Here is a 24,539-nt window from a genome sequence, read left to right as displayed (position 1 = left end):
TACCAGGCATCGTCAGCTGAACACCCAACACCCACCTAGGTATCTCGCTGTATGACTCATCCCAGTCACCGTAGATGAGGCCAACGGCCTTCTTCTTCGCCATCCAAACCCTCCTGTAAGTCGGCCTAAAACCAAAATGCGCTGCCGTGGCGTTCAGGAGCACCTTGATGCTAACCGATGCGTCAGCCCTAACCATTGGCATAATGAACGCCGAAATCACAGAATGATCCAAACTTCTGTGATCACTTGATATGGATGTGGCCAGGCAAGTGTGAGGGCCATTGTACCGTTTGACCTCCCAAATGCCCTTGCGCTTCCGGAGACTGAGTCGAATCAACCATGTGCACCCATTCCCGAACTCGGAACACTTGCCCACATACCGGCGGTGATCGGACTCCACCACCTTGTACTGTACCCCTCGCCGGATGCTGTAAGTCTTCACACTTAACAGGGCCTCATCTTTATCCTGGAATTGCTGACCAACCTGGAACTCTGTGAGACCAGCATTTCCTTCCGCATCTCTAGCTCCGAATCCAACAGGGTGACCTAGCGCACCCTCATGCCTCATGGCGTCCAGGTCCAGAGAAGAAAAATATGGTGGATACTGCTGTGTGCCAGAGCTAGAACCACCGCCAGCCAATGCAGGCCCAGCCGCTTGAACCTCGTCCCCGCTATCATCCTCAATCGTTTCGGGCTCAACGTCGTCCTCATCAGGATCACCCAACTCTCCGTCTCCGACGCCAACCGGTGGAACGCCGTGTAAAGCGTTTGGCAGAACATCAAAGGATCCTACCTCGTCGCGGACGCCGTCATTCAAATCAACAGCAAATGACGGAGAGGCGACAAGTTGGGCCGCTGGCTCGTAAACTGGGACGGAGGAAGAAGCCACAGCAGCCATCGAACTGGAGCCAGCTGCCGTGGCTACATTGGCGGTATTCCGGTTCGAACCCCCTGAGCTGGATACCACATCAACCAGCTTTGCCAGCAACTCTGGTGTGCGGACCTCCGGAAACTGCCTCCGACAAAGAAACATGACTTGGAGGTCCTCATCACTACCAATCGTCAGACAATCATACTTCACCGTATCGTGCAGGATCGTGACTGGAATGCGATAGAAAAACTTCTTAATCCGCTTCGCACCTTCCAGGCCAAGTTTCATCAGCACAGCTCTAACCAGGTCATCATAGCTTGTCGTTCGATTCACCACAATATAGAGAGGATTCTTATCTGTGAACTTCACTCCGGACCGAGTTTTCCTCTTGATGGATCCTTTGTGGTGTACCAAAACAGCAAAACTCTCCTCCTCACTAGCCATCTTACGTCCTCTAATGAGAGCAATTCACGTTTACAGCGTTTATATAGAGCTCTGATTCCTACTAATTCGAACTAACCTGGTTCGAACCATGATACATGTAATTCGAACCAAGCTGGTTCGAATTACTACAATCAACCTCTCTTTGGTTCGAACTAACCTGGTTCGAACCATGATACATGTAATTCGAACCAGCCTGGTTCGAATTACTACAACCAAGCTCTCTCCCCATAATTCGAACCAACCAGGTTCGAATTACATGCTCTCTTGGTTCGAACCTATCCGGTTCGAATTATTCAAATTTTTCCAGTAGTAGTTCGAACCAAGATGGTTCGAATTACTAGCTAATAGAGTTCGAACCTTGGTGGTTCGATTTATATAAAATTGCCTCTTGGCTTATTGCTGAAACAAATTTCTGTTTGGCGTATTTTGGTTAAACTTTTCTGCATGTGGCTTAATATGGTTTTTTGCCCCAAAAAATCTTTACTTATGGTTAAAGGAATTTTAAACTTTGAATGTGCAGTTCTTCTATTTATAGGCAATAGAAGTGCAGCAATCCCACTCGAAGTAACATTTAAAACTATACCTCATGTAAACCTAATTGAGCATGATATAGTTGATCATAAGAATATTTTTTCACAACCACCTTGATCATATAAGAAGAAAAGTCCACCCATATTACCGCTAATAGCACTCATTATTTGATCATATGCAAATTTCTGCTCATCAATTAGTTTTTCTAAATACCCACTTAGTTCACTCGCAAGAGTATTAACATCAAAGTTCAACTCTTTCATTATAATTTTGTCTTCTAAGATGGACACCAAATTTTCTTGAGGATATGATATTCCACAATATTCTTTCAATGACTTGCCATTTGACTGGAGTAACTCTTTAATTTTTGTAAGTACAATATTTTTTATTTAAACTTCTGACATCATCAAATCTGTATTTTTTCAATTTAAAATAACAATTAATTAAAAATTTATTGAATAAGTGGTCAAAATTTTTTGAAATGCATTGTTAAATAATAAATAACAATAACTCTTCTGAGTTAAATTTAATTATGACTAAATAAATAACATAGATAACAATTAATATTATTTTTTATTCTTTTATGTTGGATATTTGTTGTAAATATAAAAAATACAATACTTAATGAATAAAAATATGAGTAGAAAATGAGTAAACCAATATGCTTATAAATACTTTTGTTAAATTTTGCAAATTCGAGAATAAGTATGTATTTAGTTGCTTGGTGATCACGTAAATAATTGAGTAATTAGATTGTAAATTGATCCCATAGTGTGTACATTATTTTTTTCTCATTTCTAAATAAAAGGGAGAATGAAAAGAAATAAGTAGTAATATATAATAAAAAAGATAAAAGATTTTGCATATGAATAGATAATTGTTACAAAATAAAATTTCATTGTGAAATATTAAAATTTATCAATCATGAAGCTCAATAACAATGTAGTGGTCACTTCTCTTTGTTTTTGACCATGATATAAGTTCTCCTTTTTCGGTTAAGAATCTAATAACATCTAATTGAAAAAAAAACTGAATTAAAAGCATCAAATTAAGGACAAATAAATGAATAACATTATAAATTACTTATAAATTAAAGAAATTTTATCAATTTATTTTATAGGGTTAAGTATGGTTTTGGTCCCAAAAGTTTTTCGCCATAATCGAAATTGTCCCCGACGTAATTTTTTATTTAAAATCATCCTTAACATTTTTTTCGTATTAAAATCGTCTTTTTTAATAAAATTTTTAATTTAATTCCTAAACTACCCCTATTTTAATAAAAAAATAAAATTTAAAAAAATAAAAAAAACACGTTTTGGGGAAGGGGGCAAAGGAAACGCGTTGGGGGTGGGGGGTGGGGGGGAGAAGGAAACGCGTTGGGGTGGGGGGAACCACCGTCTGCCGCTGTCTCTGCCGCTTTGCAGCGGCGCACACGTTCTGGAGTTCCTCCATTACCTGGATCAGTTCGGGAAGACCAAGGTGCACAACCCTACCTGCCCCTTCTTCGGGCTCCCTAACCCTTCGGCACCCTGCCCCTGCCCCTGCCGGTGGTCCTGTTTCACCTTTTGCATCTGCTTCTTTGTGCTTTGAATTTCTGATTTGGCTTTGTGATTGAATTTTCTGCTTTTGCTTCTCTTTCTTGTTGAATTTTCTGCTTCTGCTTCTCCATTGTTGAATTTGTGCTTCTACTTGTTGAATTTGGGAGGGGAGACGGAAAAGGGGAAAGGACGCGGGGTGAGGGTGGGGACGCGTGGAGGGGTGGGGGTGGAAGGGGAGGCGGAGAGGGGGAGGGGACGCGGGGTGGGGGTGGGGGGAAGGGGAGGGGGAAGGGGAAAGGGGGGAGGGGGACGGCGGCGGCGTTGGTGGTGGTGTTGGTGGTGCTTGTGGTGCTGGTGGTGGTGTTGGTGGTGGCGTTGGTGGAGGTTGTGGCGGTGGTGTTGGTGTTGGTGGTGGTGGTGGAGGAGGTAATTGTGTTGGTAGTGATGAGGGTATTTTTGTCCAAAAAAATAAAAAGGACGATTTTAATACGAAAAAAATGTTAAGGACGATTTTAATTCGAAAATTACAAGAGGGACAATTTCGATTCTGGCAAAAAATTTTTGGGACCAAAACCATACTTAACCCTATTTTATATTAAACGATAAAATTAATAATATATTAATAAAATGATATACCTTAAAAAAAGTCACAATACAATTTCAAACATTTGTATAAATAAACTGTTAAAATTTATGTTATCGATAAAATGATGCTATTATGTAATTTCTTGACAAAAAGTAAAATAAAAAAATTTGTATGTAGCTTAATACAAATTAACTACATACCAAATAAGTTACATTGTTCATTTGTTTGTCTCAATATATTAGCATGAGTAAGAAAATTGAAATGATTGACAGGAATTTTATGATCATCGATCGTATTTACTATACGTGACTCCTTCTTCAAAGTTATTCTGCACATATGTACAGTCGGAAGATAAATTTCACTTGTTCCTCGATCAGAAAATTTGAGAAGACATAGACCTTCTCCTCGATTAGTTCATTCTCAAACATCTTTGCCAAATAATTCTTGATTGAATAATGAATTTTATCACACTGTAAAAAAAATTAAATATAAAAGCTATTAGCACTTATCAAGCTATTAAATCACACGGTCTTTGATTTGTGCAAGGGTCTACTTACCAAATAAACTTAAAATATGAACAAAAAATATTTTTAAATTAGAACTAGCACTACTTGAAAGAATCATGAAAAATAACTAACTAACCTTATCATCCATGAGAACCATTTCTATATAAGCCGTCTTATTCTTGTTAAATTTAGATGGGACTTTACATAACTTTATAATTCTTGCCTTTATTTTTCAAATTTTTTCATCACATAATCTATCATAGGTAATACTATTGATAGAATCATAGCTAGTAGCCATTAGGTATGAAGAATAAAAAATAGAAGAAGAACTATGTCAGAAATATGAATTTTCTAAATGATAAATAATTATAAAAATTTACTATTACTCATATGTATATATACACACACTAATTATGTACGGTAATAATTAGGCAATATTTTCAATGGAGATACTCGCTACAATTAAGTAAAAATTATGTCATTATATTTTATTAACCTTTATAATGAATTAAATGGAGATACTTACTCAGTATATATATTATCTACATTAATTATATGCCAATATTTTTAATAAACTCTTCTTGAAAGCTTCATAGAATACCTTGCCATCTATATATACGAGTCAGTACCACAATCACTCACAGTTATTATTATTAGTGGTATGAATCATATTATCATGTACTACTAATTAATAACAAATCATTAGTTACATGCTTATATTTGTTAAGGTTTAAGCTTATATTTGTTAATTTAAGGTTATGATTAATCCTTTGATTTGTTCATAAAGTTTATCTTTAACCTAATTTTGTGTGAATATAACATACTTTTTGAGTTAATTTATCAAACTTTTTGTTGTTAAATGCATCTGCAACAATGGCGAAGTGTAAACGTTTTACTAATCCGCTGAAATTAGCACCTCAACCTGAAAGGAGTTTTGATCAATCTAATGAGGACATAGTACACAGTTCACCTACGGATAGCTTACCACCTAATCATGATTCCATAATGCAAGGCAATCTGGATAGTATTACGGATCACTCATTTCCTAACCAAGGATCCCAAGAACATACTAAGCACTTTGGTGGACGTCAATCTTCTGAATATTGGACAGTGGAGACAATAGGTACAGTGCACAATAAATTTGTTGTCTCATGCTAAGTTTCTAGATAATTGCTTTCTAAATAAATGCAAATGATTATATTTCAATCTTTATATGTTATATTTTTTTTATGCAATTTCTTGTATGAAAGTAAAGAAGTGATCAAATGATTTTTGAATATACAGTATGCCAATATGTATAGATCTAATGCTTTTCATTCATGTAAGTTTAAATTATATATAGCATTTTTTAGTTTGTGGAAATACACATGTTTTCAATATTTAAAATTGAATTCTTTATAGAGGTAGTTTAATCAATAGTGTTTTGAAATAATCAAGTTTATTCCATTATACTCTTCCGTTTTAAAATAGAAAAAAAAAATAAGTATTTGAATTAATAAGTATTTGAGTTGTATACTTATTCGGCAGGTTTAAATAAATTTTTTAAAGGGTTAAGTATGATTTTGGTCCCCAACGTAGGGGCTGAAAATTTATTTCGTCCCTCGCCTTTTTTTCGCTCCAAAATGGTCCCCAAAGTTTCAGTTTGTTTTAAAATCGTCCTTTTTACCAATTATATTTTTTTATTACCAAATTACCCTTTATTAAAAAAATTATAAAATAAAATAAATATAAAATAAATAAATAAATAAAGAAAAAAAGAAAGAAAGGGGGATACAGAAGCGGGGTGGGAGAGGGGGGCGAGAAAGAAAGAAAAGGGGGGGGAGGGGGCCGAGAAAGATGTGGGGGAGGGGGGGAGGGTGGAGGGTGGAGGGTGGAGAGAAGAGGGACGCCATGCCGCCGCACCGCCGCCCGCCGACCCCACCACCGCACCGCCGACCCTTCTTCTTCTTCTTCTTCTTCTTCTTCTTCTTCTTCTTCTTCTTCTTCTTCTTCTTCTTCCCCACCGCCGCACCGCCGCCCGCTGTCCGCCTCTTCTTCTTCTTCTTCTTCTTCTTCTTCTTCTTCTTCTTCTTCTTCTTCTTCTTCTTCTTCTTCTTCCCGCCGACACCACCGCCGAGCCGTTGTCCGCCGCCCGCCGCTTCTTCTTCTTCTTCTTCTTCTTCTTCTTCTTCTTCTTGCTGATTCTGGGTTCTTGATGATAATGATGATTTTCTGATTCTGAATAATATTGTTGTTTGATTTTTCTGGATTTTCTGAATTTTGGGTTTTGATGAGGATGACAATGATGATGTTGATTTTCTGATGTTTTGATTTTTCTGATTTTCTGATGTTAATTTTTCTGGATTTTCTGATGTTTTAGTGTGATGGATGCAGGTGATGGAGTGGCAGTGGATGGGGGGATGGTGGTTGTTCTGATTCTGAGTTCTGATGATGATGATGGTGGTGGTGGTGGTGGTGGTGGTGGTGGTGGTTGTTCTGATTCTGAGTTCTGATAATGGTGGTGGTGGTGGTAGTGGTGGTGGTGGTGGTGGTGGTAGGTGGTAGGTGGTGGGTGGTGGTGGTTGTGGTGGTGCTAGTGGTTTGCATAATTTTGGGGAAGAAGGGAGAATTTTGGGGAAGAAGGGATAAGGGCATTTTGGTCCGAAGGACGGTTTTAAAACAAACTGAAACTTTGGGGACCATTTTGGAGCAAAAAAAAGGCGAGGACGAAAAAAATTTTCAGCCCCTACGTTAGGGACCAAAATCATACTTAACCCTTTTTTGAATTAATAAACTTGGTTTATTTTTAAAGTGTTCTTACAACAAAAGAAACAAGGAGAGGGCGGATTTCTACAATACAGATGGATTTCATTTAAAAAAGTATTAAGTCCTTTTATATATTTTCTTTTTATATATCGTTTTGCAATTTTAATTATAGGAAAAAAGAATTTAATAGAAGGATTTGTCTTTTAATATTAATTACTCAATTATGGTTTCTGTAATGCGTTTAAAACACTTTTAGATTACTTTGATTAAGCTTATTCTCCAACATAGAAAACATTTTCTACTTGTTCTTACATATAATTAATTTTATATACAAAGAGTTTATTTTTAAATTTTTAATTTAGTTCAAAAATTAATTTAGTTTAAATTTTTAAAACTTACATAGGAAATATCGGTCACTAATTTAGTTTATTAATCCCTTATTATTTCTCATAAATTATTTTTTATATGCAAATAAAGGCACAGATGGAACTATTAAGACTATAAGGCTAAAAGTTAAAGAAATTGATAACTTATCTAGAGATGAGCAAGTTGTTGTAAACTTTGAAGATCAACAAGCTATTGAAAAAAGCCAAGGTTTGCTTGCTGGATATTGAGAGACATTAGCAGTTGATTGTAAGTTATTTTCAATCAATTTCTCAAAGTAGTCAGGACCTCTAGATATACCTCGATCTAGGTTTAAAGAGTGCTTTAGTAACTTGCTGAAGGTATGTATTATGAATATTTACTTTTATCAAATGCCTATTAAAGTTATACATTAATAATGACATCTTGTTATCTATGTATAATTCTTTTTGATAGCCAAAATTTCATTTCAAAATTTCTGAGGGCATTGCAAAGCGATATTGCAAATTGAGTCTTGCAAAAAAGTGGTCATAACATAAAATTAAGTTGTGGAATGAGTTCTATGATCCATGTATGAGTAGACAAGTAATCATTGATAATGTCCCAGTTGGCATCGACAGAGATCAATGGGCATCCTTCATTCAATATCAGTTTCTACCTTCTACAATGGTAACATGCTTTCTTTTTTAAAATTAATATTAATATGTGATCAATTCTTTCACCTTAATTTTTCTTTTTTAATAGGAGATGTGTAGGAGAAACAAAGAAGTTCGCAAGAAACAAACAATTCCCCATACTGGTGGCTCAAAACCCATCTCAAGGAAAAGACATGAAATAGTATGAACTATAATTCAAAACCCATCTTAACTTTTTTTTATATTTTTTTACATAGTTTTTACAAAGTGGGCGAAAAATTAGCCGTGGAGAAATGTATATAGAAACTCATAAGAAGAAAGATGGGTCGTTTGTGACTGATGAAGCAAGGGATATAGCGGTAAGTTGAATTTATTAGTCTATTTTAGTAAAAAATGTAACTTTAGAATCCGACAAATTTTAATGTTATTTTATTATATTTTCGTTGTTTAAATTTCAATTGTAGGAACAAATTGAACTACTTATGACTCAAAATGAGAAAGATGAATCTGGATCATCCACAAATAATGCTATTGGCAAACTGTTTGGGGAGGAGCATTCTGGTAGGGTGCGATGTTTGGGAATGGGAGCTACACCTACTAATACTTTCAGCCAGTTTGCTAATACTTCAATTTCAATGTCTTCTACCAATTACTCCCAAGCTGATTTTAAATGTTTAGAGTCTAAATTTGATGGGACATTGACTGTACTAAAGGCTTATTTCCTTTCTAAAGAAGGAAGAATTTCTGCTGAACTTACTAGTATATTTGACCACGGAGCTCAGGTAAATTGCCTTCTCTTGTGGCATTTATGTTGCACTAATCATGTTGAAAATTATGATGAATCATAATTGTTACATTAATCTAATGTTCTAGCATTGTTAGTCTCGTATATTCTAACCTCACACCTCTACTCTTTTCAATTTGTTGTTCAAATTTTTGACATTTGAAAAGGTTAATGCTTTTTTTACACTTTGATTTTTTTTTTCTTTTGAATTGTTGTTATAATTCTATAAATGTTGGTAATTTTTAGGTTGAAATTTTTGTTTTAATTTATTTTAGGCTAATGATGTTGAGAATGAAACTATTACACCAATAACAGGAAGAACATCATCATTAGGTGGAAGCAATGAAAATCGTGAAGACATTGTTTAGTATTATTTTAAAGACTGATTAGTTGTGAATTTTTTTTCTTTTTTTAGGATATTATGTTAGATTTTATTTACTAAACAAACTTATTCAAATAGTGAAATTATTAGTAGTAGTTGTGAATTTATTGAATTTTAACATTTTTAATTTTTAGGAATAGATATATAAAGACAATGTTAATTAAGATATTATGCATTTTATTATAATATAAAAATGTTATTATTCATTACAATGAGTTATGAATTACATTTATATTTTATATGAATTTATTAGTATTAAAATTTTCCATATTTATTAATATCTTATAAAATAAAAAACTATATATATGCAAAATAAAAATATTATGGTAGTTTTATTTGTGTAGTGGTTTTTAAATTGAGGCGGTTTATAATTCCCACAAATAGAAAACTAGTTTTTAGTCTTTTAATTTTGTAGGGGTTAATAACCCCCACAATGTCAATCAAGACCGCCGCATAATAGGGTAACTGGATGCCTTTGAAAACCGACGCAATATACTGAAAATCTCCACAATTTGCGGAGGGCGAAAAACCCTCGCAATTCAAATTTGACATAGCGTCAGTTTTTTAAAAACCCCGTAACTAAACCGCAGGACACCTAACTCTGTCAGTTTTTAAAACCGCCGTTACACAACTTGCGGGGGTTAAAAACTCGCGCAAAACAAAAAAAAAACCCCGCAAATTAGCGCCTTTTTGTAGTAATGATCGACAATTAACATAATTACATAGAAAATAAAACATAGCAACTAAAATTAAATTTGTTAACTAATTGAAGTTAGGTAGACCATGTTTGATAATTATTTTAGCATTTAATTATTAAAATCTATTATTATTATTATTATTATTATTATTATTATTATTATTATAAATGGGTCACCATTAATGTAACAACTTGTCACTAATAAAATTATTGCATAATGAATGAGAATTTTGAATTGTATCAATATAATTAAAATGATTAAAAATATTTTCGATTGATAATTAGTTTAATAATGTATTAAATATTTTTTTTATATAATTATAATAAAGATATTTTTCTAAATTTGTATAATCATGCATTATTCATTAAATGCTAATTGTAATATAATTGTAATATTGTAATATAATTATAATAAAGCTATTTTTCTAAAATAAATTTAGAGGAGAAAATATTACTTTCATTTTGGAGAGAAAATGAATTCATGAAAAATTGACACCTCACTTTCATTAGGTGATAATACATTAAAGATTGATTTTATACAATTATGATAAAGATATTTTCCTAAATTAGTATAATTATGCATTATTCATTAAATGTTAATGATAATATAATTATAATAAAAATATTTTTCTAAAATAAATTTAGAAGAGAGAATAGTGCTTTCATTTTGGAGAAAAAATAAATTACGAGAAATTGACACCTCACTTTCATTAGTTAGGAGAAAACCTAATTTTAGTATATTAAGTAGAAGTAGATAGATAGATTTAATTTACATATACCGTTCACCAAAAAAATTGCGTATATCTAAAATTTAATATAATTTTAATATTTTAATAGTTTTTAAATAATAATAAAAATATCTAAAAAATATTTTTTTATTTATTTTTTATAAATAAAAAATGAGGTAAATAACAATTTTGTATTTAAAAAATTTTAATATTGATAAAATAGTACCTAAATAATATCATTAATAAAATAATTTTTAAAAGATTTTAAAATTTGACAAACATATTCTAAACTAGGTCTGACAATAAAGATGCTGAAGTGATCACTATATTTTAAAGATATGACATGTTTAACAATTTACTGAATTATCTTTTATAATTAATTTTAACAATTATAAACAAAAAAAAAATCTTAATTCTTTTGCCCTAGTTTTTGCTAAACCACCCTCCTCCAAGTCAATCTCTCCAAAAGAATTTCTCTCACACCTTCTATGGTTCCTCTCTCCTCCACTGATTGTTGTTTCATGCACCACCACTATCACTATCGGTCTAAAAACTACCATAAGAAGAAACGATTATACCACCACAACTCGATTGATTATTAGCTGGCAAAGTAGCTGGAAAACTTTTTGTAAGTTTTGGTATGATATACAACCAAATATTAAACAAAATAAAAAAAAAACAATCATTTCCAATCTATGATTCTCTTAATGTTTGTGTTTTTGTTATATAATCTGATAGATTAAATAACAAAACAAAACAAAAACGTTCAAAAAGAAAAATCAAAAACAAAAATTGAAAAATAATAAAAATATTAGATGTTGAAACACAATGAATCATAATCCCTAATACTACAACACACCAGATGGCATAATAAAAACTTCAAGCTTCAAATTTAAAATTCAACATGCAAATAACAAAATCAAAAAACAACCATCTAAAAAAAAAACTCAAATAACATTAAGAGGCTGAGATAAAAAAGGCAGTTACAGCGACTAATGACAAGCATGAATAGATACAAGTGGAGATTGGCGGTGAGCAGTGAGCAATGGCGAGTAATGACTGGCGGGGGAGAGACGAGGCACAACTGCTGGCGAGAGGCGCGATGAAGCCGATGAGTGAGACGCCACTACTGTGTATGTCTGTTCTTATGCTTGATCGCAGGAAGAGAAGTGAGCCACCACAAAGCACAGACCGGCGAGGTAACGTTAAGGAGACAACAGTGAAGGCGTAGGGGCAATGGAGAGTGGGTTCAGGTGAAGGCACAGGGACGACGCAAGCTGGCAGACACAGAGGACTTGATGACGAGACGGCGATTGTACGGTGTTGGTGATAGCAGCTCTATGAAAGTGAGAAGATTGAGACACCGCGTTGAACTCCATTACCATTTTGGCCTATTTCAGAGTGAGAGAGTGTGTTGGGGAAGGGGATTAGGGTTCATGAGGGTGGGAAGATTTTTCAGGTTAGATTGGGTTAATTAATTAAAAATTCCACCTTGGTATATACATTTAACGAAGTTACTATATCATCAAAATACGGCCGCCACCTCAGCATCATTTTTATTGGAGTTGTACTCCGCCGAGCTCAAAAACACGCTTGCCGAATTTTAAAAGGGTTAATTACTCTGTTGGTCCGTATAATTTTACCAAATTTTCAATTAATTTTTATATTTTTTTCTTTTTAATTATGTTTCTAAATTACTTTTAATTTTGTAATTATGTCAATTTTAGTGTAAAAAATAATAAAATTAAATGAATATTTTTTCACAAATTGAAGGTATCTGTAATTTTTTTTTGTCATGGAAAATATCTGCAATTAAGAATGTAATTAGATCTTTATTCTTTAATCACATGTTTTTCGAAAGAAATATTCTGTTTGTTCATACTCTGACTCAAAAAACATAGTCAAGTCCAAGAGGAATAAAAGCGCACTCAACGAAAGTGGCCTCATCTACTCCTACCCGACCTCATAAAGGTCGAGCGCGACAACGGACAGTTCAACCTTACTTATTTGAATAAATAATTAACTCCTAAGATATTTCCTATTCATCTATAAGGGAGATCTTAGTCCCTAGAAAAGGGGACTACTCTCTAAAAGGTGGTTATCTTGTTTACTATAAATACACCGACACACTCAAGTATATTAAAAATCCAATCTACAAAAAACTTGCTTAAATCATTGCTAACTTAAGTATCGGAGTCCCTTGCAGGTATTACCTCCTACCTCTTCACGAGAAATTCGGACGGCAACACGTTGGCATCAGCGAAATCGGATGCTGCCCTAAAAGGAATTTAGACCTCACGTCTAGGCCAAAATCCATCTGTTTTAGGTAATCTTTGGAACACTATTATTCTTAACGTTTTTGAGATGAAAATGACCTACTTATAAAGTTAAAAATAATGTAAGGATCCAATTGAAATGAAAAAAAATATAGGAACCTAATTAAAAATTTGGTAAAACTATAAGAACTAACAAAATAATTAGACCATTTAAAATCATTCAGGAACTATTTTATCAATAACATTATTCAAGTAATGCTAAAATTTTTGGTACCGATTTAGTATTTACTTTTTAAAAAATTAAAAAATTATTAATATTTTTTAATTTTTACACAATAAATTTAATTAATATATATATAAAAAATTTTAAACGATTCCTAACAACAGGACTCTTAATAAAAATTTGATAAATTCTAATTGTATTTTAATAGATAAATGAGCGATGTAGACATATTTAATTAAAAAAAATATTGACGGTTAATAAATTTTACAGAAGTAAATATCAAAAGACAAAAAGAAATTTTTTTTATGGTTGAAAATCTCGTTGTGTAATTATCAAAGATTATTTAAGATTTTTTCTTTTTTTTAAGGAGGATCGAATTGTTATGGATCGGTTTACCGATTTCTTTTCCCTCATTGATTTTTAAATCGGTTCATTGTTGGTTATTTATAAAAGGGTAAAGTATCATTTTTGTTCCCAATGTTTGGGTAAGTCTTAAAGTTGTCCCTAACGTTTCAATTGTCTTATTTAAGTCCTTAACGTTTTAAAATTGACTTAATGTTGTCCTGTCCTTAGAGATCCGTTAACAGAATTGACGGCGGGACAAAATTGAAACAATTTTGAAACGTTAGGGACTTAAATAGGACGAAAACGTTGGGGACAAAAATGATACATACAAATAATTTTTAATTCAATTTTATCTTTCAATAATATCAATTTTTTACTGTACATAGTATTCAATTATTTTTAATTACATTTAAGTAAATTGCACTTAATCACATTATTTTTATTTTAATAATAAAATTATTTTTTTATAATTTTAAAGAATTTTGATACACTAGAGATAAAAGATATAATTTATATTTTATTATATATATATATATATATATATATATATATATATATATTATTTTTTTCATTAAAGCAAGTTTATATACTAATCATTCTACAAATATTTCATAATAATTAAAAATTTTTAAGAGTAAAATTATAAAAAAAATTAATTTATTTAGAATGAAAGTAATATGATTAAGTGTAATTTACTTAGATGTAATTAAAAAATAATTGAATATTGTGTATAGTAAAAAATTGATATTATTGAAGGATAAAATTAAAATTTATTTCTATGTATCGTTTTTGTCCCTAACATTTTCATCCTATTTAAGTCCCTAACGTTTCAAAATCGTATCAATTTTGTCCTGCCGTCAATTCTCTTAACGGCAGAACAACATTGAGTCAATTTTTTTAAAATGTTACGAACTTAAATAGGACGATTGAAACATTAGAAACAACTTTAAAACTTATTCTAAACGTTGGGAACAAAAACGATCATTTACTTCTTATAAAAAAAGATTTGATAAGAGAGTCGATTTTTGATTTATTCAATTAGAACCGATTGATCTCTTACGATTCAGAACAATGACCTCAATTTTAACTAGCTGGGTTTGCTTAATAAATTCACCGTCACTAGAAAATTCTAAGCAACTAAATAAGAATAAATAAACGTAATTAGTATCGCAATAAATATGACATAAACCGTACGATAAATTAATATATTTATAAAAAATCTGACTTTGGGGAATTTAAACGGTTCAAATTAAGATAAAACAAAAATAGATAATATAATAAAAGATAAAAAAAATAATAATTCGGTTGAAAAGTCATAATTGCCCTTGCGTGAATTCATGTATAAAATATCCTAGTGTTTGCGTTCTATCTCTCGTTTCATCTCAAATCAACTACAAACCTAATACTGGTCCTTTCCTTTCTCTTCTCTACTCATCTCTTAGTCATCTCTCCCAGACGTGTATGCAATGGAGATGAACATGAAGCCATCTGACTACCAGTATTACAAGTTTGACCGCCAGATTTTGACACTCTTCACATGGTCCCTGTATCTGGCTGCTCTCGTGGCATCACTCTTTACGTCTTCTATCACTCGAATCTTTGGAAGCCGTCTTACCATGTTGTCCGGAGGTATTCTATTTCTCACCGGTGTCGGTTTTAATGCCTTTGCTCAGAAAGTGTGGATGTTCATCGTTGTTCGCATGTTGCTTGGCTTTGGAATTGGATGTGCCAATCATTCTGTTCCAATCTATGTGTCGGAGGTTGTTCCTTACAAATACAGAAGCGCCCTTAACAGGATGTTCCGATTGGCCATCACCCTTGGCTTCATTGTGGCCAACGTCCACAACGATTTCTTCCCCAAGATGAAGAACAGTGAAGGCTGGCGCTACAGCTTGGGTTTCGCGACTGTCCCCGCCCTGATGAACGTCATCGGCGCAATCTTTCTTCCCAACTCGTCGCCGAGCTCCTTGATCGAGCGTGGCAAAGATGAGAAAGCCAAGCAAGAGCTGATCAAGATTATCGAAACCAGTGATGTGGAAGAAGAGTTCAAGGACCTTGTTGAGGCGAGTCAATCGTCTATGGCAATGAAGCATCCATGGGCCACTCTGTTAAAGAGGCATTATAGGCCTCAACTCGTGATGGTCATAGCCATTCCTTTCTTTCTATGCTCCTGTTTTCTTCAGAATTTTTGGCTTTGGCAGCAAGGCTTCCCTTATGGCTTCCGTGATTACGGGTGGCTTTAATGCACTTGCTATCTTTGTTTCAATCTTTACCGTTGACAAAGTTGGAAGGCACAAGTTCTTTCTCGAAGGTAGAGCTCAGATGTTTATCTGTCAAGTCTGTAAATAAAGAAGTTAAAGCCAAGGTTAGATTCTTTAAGACAGTTTCAATTTTAATTAGGAACCAAAAGTGATATAGAGTATATAGGTTTTTTAAGGTTTTATTTCTATTTTAATAAACAGTTAGACTTGTTATTAAGATTTGTTTAAATTTTGGTTTAATCCAATATATTTATTTTTGTTTTTCTTTGAATTTTTATAATGTTATTTAGTGAGATTATCAAATATTTTTATTAGACAATTTCATATCTTAATTTATTATTTTATTAGGACTATTTGAAAAGGATTTATTCCACCTAGAATGAAGTTGTTTATTTGATTTGTCTTGACTGGTAGGATCAATACAAAAGAGAGACCAATTCGCTTTGAAGTTATTAACCAAGAAAATATTTTGTGTTTTATGTAACAGCAATGATAAAAAATGGTCACCACTTATTTATTGGCCGTAATTTTTTTTGGCAAGTATGATATGCTAGGATATCATATGTTAGTTTACTATGGACGGATATAGTCAAAAAGCACTTTTAGAGTTGGACTCAGACAACAAATAAAAAAGAAGAAAGAAGAGTGCAAGAGATGGATGGTGTGTTTTTTAACCATTATGTGGAACGGATAGTTGGAACGAAACTGAAGAATTTTTCAGAATAAAAGAAGAGAAGTAGAGGATATTATACATGTCCTTTCAGAATTATAAGGAGTGGTTAGATATAGACCCTTTTTGTTGTTAATAGTAATGTCGGAGATAATAAAGGAATTTTTATGGTTATAATGGTTGTGTTGGTTATTATTTTCTTGTTTATTTGTTTTTCCTTTGTTGTTGCCGCTATGCTTTACTTTTTGTGTTGAGTTTCTCTTTAAAAAATAACTTTAATGAGAATGAATAACAGAGAGCAATTTTGTCGGAAGAACAACAAAAAATATAAATAATGTGAACAACAGATTATATTTCAAGTCTACTAATAAAAATTATATTTAATTAATTTAAAATTTAGCCTTTTTAAATTAAAATGAACTTTTTTTTAGCTTATTATTTACGCTGTTCAAATAAAATATTATTCTCTTATAATATTTTTAAAAAAAATACAAATATTTAGTTTTACTTTTTAGAATTTGAAAGGATCCATGTAGTTTTAAGTTTAAATTTAATGAACAAATAAATAAATCCATTATTGCCCCCATCATAGGTACAACCGGAAGAAAAGGAAAAAATTATTTTGAATGATTAATTTTTATAATATTTAAATAAAAGTTGATTGCATTACAGAGGAAGTTTATGTGGGGCAAGGAGGATGGAAACTATGGTATACCTCTGGTGAAGTGGGAAGTGGTTCAAGCACCAAAAAAGGCGGGGTTTGGGAGTTGGGGATGCAATGCTCAGGAACACAGCGCTTTTGTTTAAATGGTGGTGGCGATTTTTAAAAGAGGAACGTCCGTTGTGAAAGAAGATTGTTTGTTCTTGTAACAATTTGAATCCTAATGTACGACTATCAGATCAGCTTGTACCAGTAAAGGGTGGCCCGTGGAAAGACATATGTCAGTTGAATATAAAAGAACAACAGGTGTAAGATAAAATTATTAGTGGGATGGCAATGGAAGTAGGGGACGGTAGGAAAGCTATGTTTTGGGAAGACAATTGGATTCAAGGTAGTCATTTGAAAGCGAGTTTTCCAAGACTTTTCTCTGTTTTAAACCAATAAGGATCTGTGATAGGAGATTGTGGATTTTGGGATGGGTTAGAGTGGATTTGGAATTTTCAGTGGCGGAGAGAGTTATTTCAATGGGAGTTGGAACTTGTTCATCAACTTCATGAGAGGTTAAGGCCAGTGAAGCTATCAACTGGTAGACAGGATAATATTGTTTGGAAATTTGATAATAAAGGTATTTTTTCTACTAACTCTTTGGTGCAGGTGCTGCAATCGGAGACTCTTTCACAAGAGATTACGAGCTATAGCTTCACAAGTGTTATTTGGAAAAGGGTTGGTACCGTCAAGAATAGAGCTTTTTGGATAGTTTGTTCTAGTTGGTCAGGTAAATACTAAAGGGAGGTTGAGTAAATTGGGCGTCATCCAGCAGAGTGACAATATTTGCGTCCTATGTAAAAAAGAGATGGAATCTGTTCATCATCTATTTCTGTTTTGTGAATTTACTTGGCAGGTGTGGTGCCCGTGGTTGAGGGGCTTTCGTAGAGATTGGGCAGTCGCAGGAACCATTAAATGTCTATTTGAGAGTTAGACTAGTATGCTTAATAGAAAAGAGGAGAAGAAGAGGTAGCTGACTAGATTCTTTGCAGTAATTTGGAACATCTGGATGGAACGCAATGACAGAATCTTCAACAATAGAAAAGCAGGTGTTGAGGTCATTCAAAGTAGAACGTTTCTGAGCTACAAGGAGTGGGCTGGTATTGATCCTTTTGGTTGTTAATAGCTATGCCGGAAATGACAGGGGATTGATCACCTTCGTGTTTGGTTTCTTTTTTCTGGTTGCTTAATATGCTTGTTTATCTCTTGCTCCACTTTATTGTGTTGAGCTTTCTTTGTTTCCAAAAAAAAAAAATATTTAAAGAAAAGGATCAAATCTTTTTTTAGAAGAAACAAATATATTCTTAAGTTATTTTTTTATTTATTTCTTTTTTATAAACATATCTTTTTTCTAATTATATATCATACTCAAATCTTTATTGATATACCTTTATTTATAGTTCATATAGACATTTGTTGTTGCCAATCACAAAACATAAGATCTCAGAGTATACTAATTTCTTACTATTATCATATATAAAGTAGTCAACAATTAGCATAAAACAAATCATTCAGAACGTGTGGAATTTGACTTGATAGATCTCTTTTTTTTCAATTATTCAAAACTTAGCCCTTGAATAATGCAATAATCGGTGCTGATTTAATTGGTCTCTGTCATCTATTACTCTTCACGATTTGTTTGTTTTCGAGAAATTTCTAATGTCTTATTATTTTGTTTTATAGAGTAGTCAACAATTAATAGTAATTAATCAATATTAATGTTTTTTTCTTGTAATCCATGTTTTTATTATTTGTTATTTATTGATTTATATTTTTGCATAGACATGGAATCTACTATTCGTCAGTGACAAATTTTTTGTTATTTTCACGTTGGAGGCAATACTAAAGTTGTATCAAATCAAAAAATTATTTATCATGGAGGAAAAATTACAGGAGAACTAATTAAAGAAGAATGTACGCATTTAAATTTAATGTATAAAATATGGCTTCAAACCCAAAAAAATATGCAGAACAAACACATTACCTACATAGTCAAGTTTAACCAATCTCAACTCATGAACCTTATTGATACTGGTAACCAATTGATCATATTCAATGATGATACAACTCATGTATACATCATGGAGGTAGAAAAGACTAACCATGATAGTACACCTCATGAGGACAATGACGACAACGTTCATGATAGGTATGTATTCCAACTGTTTTATCTTTTTATAAATTTTTCTTATATTAGTGATTAGTGAATTGTTATAAAAGTAATTTAAATTTTTTTATGATTAGTACACTATCAAATAATTCAACTCAAAGAGTCGACGTCGTCTCTAATATTGATAGTCAAAATCCATTAACACCAATTCCATGTACAACCCAATTTGTTCCTATATCCCAGATTATCAATGATTCTGCTAAGTGGAATGATCTTATAAAAAAAGGACATATTTTTCAAAATGCAAGTGAGTTGAGAAAAACATTGTTTAAATATGGTATTGCTCATAAGTTTACATACAAGTTCTTAAAGAACAATCTGGGTAAAATAATTTGTGTCAGCTAGGTTGAAAATTATCCATGGAAATTGCAGGCTTATGCTATGGGAAAAAAATACTTCGCTCCTCGTAGTGAGACATTTTATCAAGAATCATAAGCACTCAGCTCAAGATGTATTGGGAGTACTCACTCTTTTAGGTCTAATTCGGTGTCTTTAATTATTGTCGACAAGTTGATATTAACTCCTGAAAAGTTGCCTAATGACATACGAAATGACATTTTCAAAGAATACAGATTTTCACTAATATATCACCAAGTTTGGGCTGCAAAAGAGAAAGCATTAGCTAAAATTAATGACGTACCTAAAGATTCATATATGCTAATTCCTTGCATATGTGTATTTACAAATGTAGCCGATGTGATCAGAATGGTCATAATCGTTCTAAATGTAAAAATCCTAATCCAGAAAGAATACGAGTATTTTTGGATAGTTCTAACTTTATAGATTGTCACATTTGGAATTGCAATGTTGGTTTTTCTTAAGTTATGTATATGAGGTGATTCTACTTTGATTTTAGTTGTATTTGTGAAAATTTGCACTTAAATTTTATAGTTTTACTTTGATTTTTAATTAAATTTATGTAATTTTACACTTGAATTTTGTAGTTCTATGTTGATTTTAATAGCATATGTGCAAATATGCACTTGAATTATGCAATAGGTTTTGGCTTTAGTTCTATTGTGTAATTCTACAATCAAATGACAAAATTCTATAATTTTGCATTAAAGTTGCTGCATTTAGTAAATAAAAAATCCACAATTCTGCATTAATTCTATGATTTTGTACTAATATTCTATAATTTTTTGCACAAACTCTATAATTTTGTACTAAAATTATGTAACTCTGCTCATAGTTAAACAAAAAAATCTTAAAAAAAAAACACTTTCTATAAAATTTTCAATTAATATTTCATTACAAGTCAAATATCCAATTAATAATTATGCTTCTATATCAGGCTTCTAATAAAATTAGACCACTCTAATATTTTCATATCACTATTCCTTATGCTTCATTGTACAAGTACAGGGTAAAAAACAACAATCATTAAGTACAAATACTTTCGGTAAAAAACAACAATTATTAAGTACAAATACATTGCAAAAGTGTAACTAAAGGATTGATCAAAACCAGAACAATCTTCTTCTAACACTCCATCATGATCTAACAATGCATTCTTATTTTTAGTCTAACTGAAGTCTCAAACACTTTATTGCTCCAACCATTGTCATCTTGCATGTATTCTTAAAGATTGGGGTCAAGCTATTCACTACAACACACACTGAATATGATACAAAGAGAACCAATAATTGGTTAAAACCTTACTCTAGTAATAGAAATTCCAACTTCTTGCAATTTTTTTGTGTAAACATAATTAAGAGTCATGATATATAATCAGGTTCTTTTAATTAGACAAATAAAAAAAATGCTATAATCATAAGCAACGCCAAAGCATTGCGTTTAAAGTCTATAAAAAAATTTTCTAACACAACTTTAGAAATAAAAACTGATCCATCTTCATTTTTAGCCTCATGCCAAACACACCTTATTAAACATAAACCCTTCAAATTTAAATTCATTCATTTGTTAATATATTTTTTAATATAGACAACAAGTGTTATTAGAGTTCTTATTGGAATTAAAAATAACGCTCTTAACATCAATAATACACTATTATTATATTCATTAAAAAAATTAACTTAGATTTTGTTTAATGCATATGCACTTTATGATTTGAAAGAAATAAAATTAAAAATCACATAATCAGTAAAATAAAACAGTAATTAATAATCTCATATGCTTTGAATTAAGGCATTTCTTCGGCTAGATCAATTTTAAGGTATGGAGGTGGAATGAGTTTAAAAATCATCATTTTTCTATGAGTAAAAAAGATGGGAGAAAGAAAAAAAAAAGAAAAAAGAGAAATTATTGAAATAATATTATCTTTTCAATTTTTATTTTTTTATTTTTATTTTTAATAATATATAAATTAATCATTTTTAATAATTTTAATATTAACCGTCCTTCTTATTAATTAAGTTTTATTAATGGTCTTTACAATAATTTTCCCTATAAAAAGGGAGTGGTGCTTCCACTCTCTGTTGCAGTTACCACATTTGAGTCCTGTCACAAATTTGAATCGATTTAGGGTTTTAACTCTTAATTTGCTCTCAAAATCGTAACGCAAATGGCAGAAGGCACCGCACCGGAACCCGTCGATCCCAGCGCCGCAGCTGTTGACATGGAGCTCGAGAAGGACGACAACGTCGCCGACCCGAACCAGAAGCGACCCAGAGAGGATGCCCAACAAGAAGAAGAAGCGAAGGAGGACGACGTTGTCGCTCCGAAGAAGCAGAAGGTGGAGACTGAGGAGAAGTCCGTAGAGGAACAACGCTTGGAGAAGATTGACGAACCCAAAGAATCAAAAGAAGCCGTGAAGTTGGGGCCCAAGAGCTTCGAGTCTTCCTCTGACATGTTCAATTACTTCTACAACTTCCTTCATCTTTGGCCTCACCATGTCAACGTCAACAAGGTATGCCCAAAACAAAATGGAATATCGCGATTCATTTTATTTATGATTAGTTGAATCTGTGAATGATATCGATTGAGTTCTGCTAATATTTGGAGCAAAATTTAGGTAAAGTTTCGCAGGTTGTTGCAGATCATAATTTTCTCAAGGGAGGGTCCAGCGGTTAAAAAATATTATACATTTCACTCTGAGCACCGAAAGAACTTGGCCCAAATTTGGTTCTCTTTAGGCGTGTTAACTTTCTTTTCAAAGTGTTTTATACACCTTCATTAACTGATTGATTACCCATATTATATCCAATTTATGTTTATACTTTGTGGACATTCCTGAACTCTTCAATCTTCACTTGGATTTTCGAATCTTTCTATTAAGTCATTAAAGATTTAGGAGGGGCGAGCAGCCTTACCTATTCATCAGAAGAACCAGCATTCTTGATTTGATATTCAGTGCCTTGGTTTTGGCAACAGAGTTTCACTGTATATTTGCATTAAGTTATTGAATTATTGAACTTTATGAGAGTATTTGCCACCAGATGTTTAAATTGGTTTTGAAATGTATCCAGATTCTGAATTCTGAATTCTGAATTCTGAAGGTGTATATGTTACTGAATCATTAGTGACTTTCTTGTATGCATCAGTATGAACATCTTGTGTTGTTGGAGTTGCTTAAGAAAGGGCATGCTGAGTCCGACAGGAAGATTGGTGTAGGGATCCGCGGCTTTCAAGTCCGCAATCATCCAATCTACAGGAGCAGGTGCTTCTTCCTCATCAGGGAGGACAACACTGCTGAAGATTTCAGCTTCCGGAAGTGCGTTGATCATATTCTTCCATTGCCAGAAGAGATGCAAATAAAATCTAATCAGAACAAAGCATTAGGCGGCAGTGGTGGAGGAAGGCCTCATCGTGGAGGAAAAGGTGGCAGAGGGAGAGGTGGAAAAGGCGGAAAGTGGAGACAATAGAGCATAAAATAGTTCTCTAGTAGGGGGTGTCGGTCTCTGTTTTGTTGAAATCTAAGTTAATTTTATATATGCATGAACAGTTAATTATTGTATTATTTTTGCTTTAGTATCATATTAAACTCTTAAAAAGAATGTTCTAAACAAAACCATTTAAATTGGCAGTTCGTTTTTGGCTGTAGATTACAAGAATGTGACCGACTAAAAAAAAAAAATCTGTTTTAAGAGTTTTATTTTTAGAATAAAAAATTTGTCCATTCAAAAATTAGCTTTTTTTTTTTTAACTTGATAAATTAGCTAATTTTTATTGAAGTTAACTAAACTTGCCTCAAAACAAGTTTTTCAATGATATTTCATAAGGTCATTTAGCAAATCAAAAATATATTGAAGAAAAAAACAGTGCTTATGCTGAGTCTTAGATATTAGAGAATGAGAATAAAAATACTAAACAATGTGAATAATGGATATATTTCATTTCAGTAGGTATGCGAATGGTTATTCTAATATTGAAATTTAGATGGATAATTTGGAGGTGTAGTGTATTTTGATTTGATTAATGATTATTTATGTTTTTAAGAAAATTATTGGTTACCTAACAATCATAACCCTTATTTTAAGAAAAGGAAAATGCTACTTATACAACAAAATTCAGCCTTTAAATTTAATATTTTATTATTTTAATTTTTTAATTAATTATATTTCCTATTTTTAAGGAATCACTTTTATTTTGAATACTTGTCACGGTAACCACTTGTAATACATTAATTTTTCATTAATTTTTTGCAAACTAAACCATAAAACTCGTAACAACTTTTCGTGTACTAATTTTAAAAAAATCAATGAACATAAACACATTATTTTTTTATTTTTTTTATTTAAAACATTCAAAATTCATGTCAAAAACACATCTAAAATTAAATAAACAACATAAACACATTCAAAATTATGTATTAACACATCTAAATTATTCTCATTGTAGTTCTAAATTACATATTGAACAAAGAAAAATTAAACTCAAATACACATCCAAAATTATAAGAATGCACTCTAAATATTTTATCAACACATCCAAAACTCATGTAAAAAAACTTATATATGTACATAAGAACATAATGAATAACATAAACACATCCAAAATTAAATATTGACACATCCAAATTAGGTTAACATTACAACTCCCAAATCAAACATATGAATGCAAAAAAAAAAAAATGATAATCACAAATACATTTAAAAAAGAAGAAGAAAAAACACAGA

At 32.1% G+C, this 24,539-nt stretch overlaps 2 protein-coding genes and 1 pseudogene across 2 annotated transcripts; all 3 read left to right on the top strand.

Moving 5' to 3' along the window:
* The first annotated feature begins 8,157 nt into the window (after window positions 1-8,157).
* Window positions 8,158-9,371, top strand: LOC148563095 (uncharacterized). Its single transcript, XM_088491165.1, has 5 exons — window positions 8,158-8,253; window positions 8,329-8,421; window positions 8,477-8,578; window positions 8,684-9,001; window positions 9,279-9,371. The coding sequence occupies exons 1-5, from the start codon at window positions 8,158-8,160 to the stop codon at window positions 9,369-9,371; spliced, it is 702 nt and encodes a 233-aa protein (XP_088347291.1).
* Window positions 9,372-11,855: 2,484 nt separating this feature from the next.
* On the top strand, window positions 11,856-18,179 carry LOC107648524 (sugar carrier protein C-like; annotated as a pseudogene).
* Window positions 18,180-21,882: 3,703 nt separating this feature from the next.
* On the top strand, window positions 21,883-23,431 carry LOC107605429 (uncharacterized). Its single transcript, XM_016307309.3, has 2 exons — window positions 21,883-22,330; window positions 22,965-23,431. The coding sequence occupies exons 1-2, from the start codon at window positions 21,986-21,988 to the stop codon at window positions 23,283-23,285; spliced, it is 666 nt and encodes a 221-aa protein (XP_016162795.1). The 5' UTR covers window positions 21,883-21,985; the 3' UTR covers window positions 23,286-23,431.
* Window positions 23,432-24,539: the final 1,108 nt, after the last annotated feature.

The sequence above is a fragment of the Arachis ipaensis genome, chromosome B6 (genome assembly GCF_059453495.1).
Source record: "Arachis ipaensis isolate K30076 ecotype BB chromosome B6, ASM5945349v1, whole genome shotgun sequence".
Lineage (NCBI taxonomy): Eukaryota > Viridiplantae > Streptophyta > Magnoliopsida > Fabales > Fabaceae > Arachis > Arachis ipaensis.
This window is presented reverse-complemented; position numbering and strand designations above follow the sequence as displayed.

What these genes read in the sequence shown, in the direction of transcription:
- LOC148563095 (XM_088491165.1), top strand. Translation starts at nt 8,158, where the DNA reads ATGAGTAGACAAGTAATCATTGATAATGTCCCAGTTGGCATCGACAGA. An exon ending in CAAGGAAAAGACATGAAATA is followed by an intron (nt 8,422 to 8,476) that starts GTATGAACTATA and finishes TTTTTTACATAG; the next exon opens with TTTTTACAAAGTGGGCGAAA. An exon ending in TATTTGACCACGGAGCTCAG is followed by an intron (nt 9,002 to 9,278) that starts GTAAATTGCCTT and finishes AATTTATTTTAG; the next exon opens with GCTAATGATGTTGAGAATGA.
- LOC107605429 (XM_016307309.3), top strand. Translation starts at nt 21,986, where the DNA reads ATGGCAGAAGGCACCGCACCGGAACCCGTCGATCCCAGCGCCGCAGCT. An exon ending in ACCATGTCAACGTCAACAAG is followed by an intron (nt 22,331 to 22,964) that starts GTATGCCCAAAA and finishes TGTATGCATCAG; the next exon opens with TATGAACATCTTGTGTTGTT.